This window comes from Lycium ferocissimum, chromosome 11, assembly GCF_029784015.1.
Source record: "Lycium ferocissimum isolate CSIRO_LF1 chromosome 11, AGI_CSIRO_Lferr_CH_V1, whole genome shotgun sequence".
NCBI classification, from domain to species: domain Eukaryota; kingdom Viridiplantae; phylum Streptophyta; class Magnoliopsida; order Solanales; family Solanaceae; genus Lycium; species Lycium ferocissimum.
Genome location: NC_081352.1, coordinates 25,307,379 through 25,309,226, shown reverse-complemented (window position 1 = coordinate 25,309,226; position 1,848 = coordinate 25,307,379). Strand labels below are relative to the sequence as shown.

General features: G+C 36.9%; 1 protein-coding gene across 1 annotated transcript; it reads right to left on the bottom strand.

The window, feature by feature from the left end:
* Positions 1-311: 311 nt before the first annotated feature.
* On the bottom strand, positions 312-1,245 carry LOC132038166 (uncharacterized). Its single transcript, XM_059428883.1, has 2 exons — positions 882-1,245; positions 312-697 (listed from the first exon to the last, which is right to left on the bottom strand). The coding sequence occupies exons 1-2, from the start codon at positions 1,243-1,245 to the stop codon at positions 312-314; spliced, it is 750 nt and encodes a 249-aa protein (XP_059284866.1).
* Positions 1,246-1,848: the final 603 nt, after the last annotated feature.

Sequence of the window (1,848 nt, the reverse complement as noted above, 5' to 3'; positions counted from 1 at the left end):
TCAACTTCCACTACAACTCCCTCAATGCTTTCTCCAGAATGGTCAATATTGTCATATATAGTTTCAAAAACTTCATGCTCAGGATCTACTTCAACATCCTCCACGTCCAAACTTTTATTACCGATTTCAGGATTTGCTTTGTTGATTTCCTCGATAGCAGTTACCACGTCACTAGTCTGAACGTCTTTGGAATCTTCTTGCTTTTTGTTGATGACACTAATGCCGTCCTTATCCACGTGATGGACCGTATTATCTCTTGAATCCATGATCCAGTCTCTTTCGAAATTGAAGGAAGCCAGGGCATCTACTACTCAAGCCTCAGCTACGAAGCACCTTCCCCAGTCCTCCTCTTCTTCTTCAGCAGCTTTCTCAACTTGAGCCATGTTGCTCTCTTTGTTTTGGCAATATCTTTTTATGTGTTCTATTTTACCACATCGGTAACATTTAATATACTTCTTACCATAATGATTAGAAGAATCCTCCTTCTGTCTTGACGAGCTTGAACCCTCATGGAATTGAGAATGTGTCATATCTCTTGAGCCACTTCGCTCTTGTATTTCTTTAAAATTCCTCTTGTTAGCAACAAGAGCATTTCCTTCCCCTTCTTTGATAGACACACTAGCCATCTGTTTGGCTAGTAGCTCCTGTGATGATAACAATTTCTCAAACTCCTCCAAGGATGGTTGTTGAGCCCATCCTTGAATTGATGTAACAAAAGGAATATATTCCTGATGTAACAAAAGGAATATATTCTTTCTTCAAACCACGAACGATAATTCTTCTCATTCGTGCTTCAGATATAGCCTCATCCAGATTTAATAATGAGATCTCTGAACATAAGTTCTTAATCTTCAAAAAATATTCTGCAATAGAAAGATTACCTTGAATGGTGTTAGCCAAATCATTCTCCAAGATCTCTAGCCGCGCTTCATCCTTCTTATTGAACAAACGATCAAAGGTCCTCCAAATTTCATGAGCTAATTTGCACCTTATAATATGATCAACCAAGTTGTGAGAGATGGACCTCTTCAGGATGAACTCCGCCTTTGCATTAATTTGCTTCCACTTCTTGTATGCGCTGCTATTTTTCGGTCCGTCAATAGGAGGACTTGTGTAGCTACCATTAACAACATCCCACAAATTCTCTCCCACAAGGTATGACTCCATACATGTCTTCCATATCTTATAATTGGACTGATTCAACAACTCCATCCCCAGTCCATTAACATGGCCGCTCAAATCCATTAAGAGAAACCAGTTGAATCTACTACTAACCCGATCTTGAAACAAATCTAGAAGCCAACCTGTAGCTATGGCTCTGATACCATGTAGAGAAATATAGCAGAAGAAAAGTAAATCGGAAAGACCTTCTGCTAGCCCAAGATCTTTAACTAAGATCAGAAGATTCAACTAAAGAAAAGGAAGCTATGGAAAGGAAAAGTTTACTTGAATTGGCTTGTATTGTAGTATTAGCTACAATTGGGGTTGGTTATAAGTGACTAAGGCCACCCCAATTTTTGTGTGTAGGGATGGTTCTAGAAATACTTCTAGATACATCCATTAGAAAAATCTAGTCATCTTTATCTCCTACCACTACTTTAGAATATCTTGATATTATTCTAGATACAAAAGGATCTGGATAATTCTATCCTCAACTATAAATATCTAAGTGTCTAGAATTTCTAGACATTTCCTAATACAATATATATCAAAGATATTACATTATAACTTTCTAGAAACCCTTCTAAATATCTATGATGTTTATTCTTTCAAAAAATTAACTTTAATTTTTCACAATTAGGATGATTCTTCAACTGGGTATTTCCCATTTTGCTAAAGTTAAATGTC

Excerpts from the sequence above, each read along its gene's own strand:
- LOC132038166 (XM_059428883.1), bottom strand. The coding sequence starts at position 1,245 with ATGGATTTGAGCGGCCATGTTAATGGACTGGGGATGGAGTTGTTGAAT. Across the intron at positions 698-881 it reads TTTGGCTAACACCATTCAAG|GATGGGCTCAACAACCATCC; the intron begins GTAATCTTTCTA and ends CATCAATTCAAG.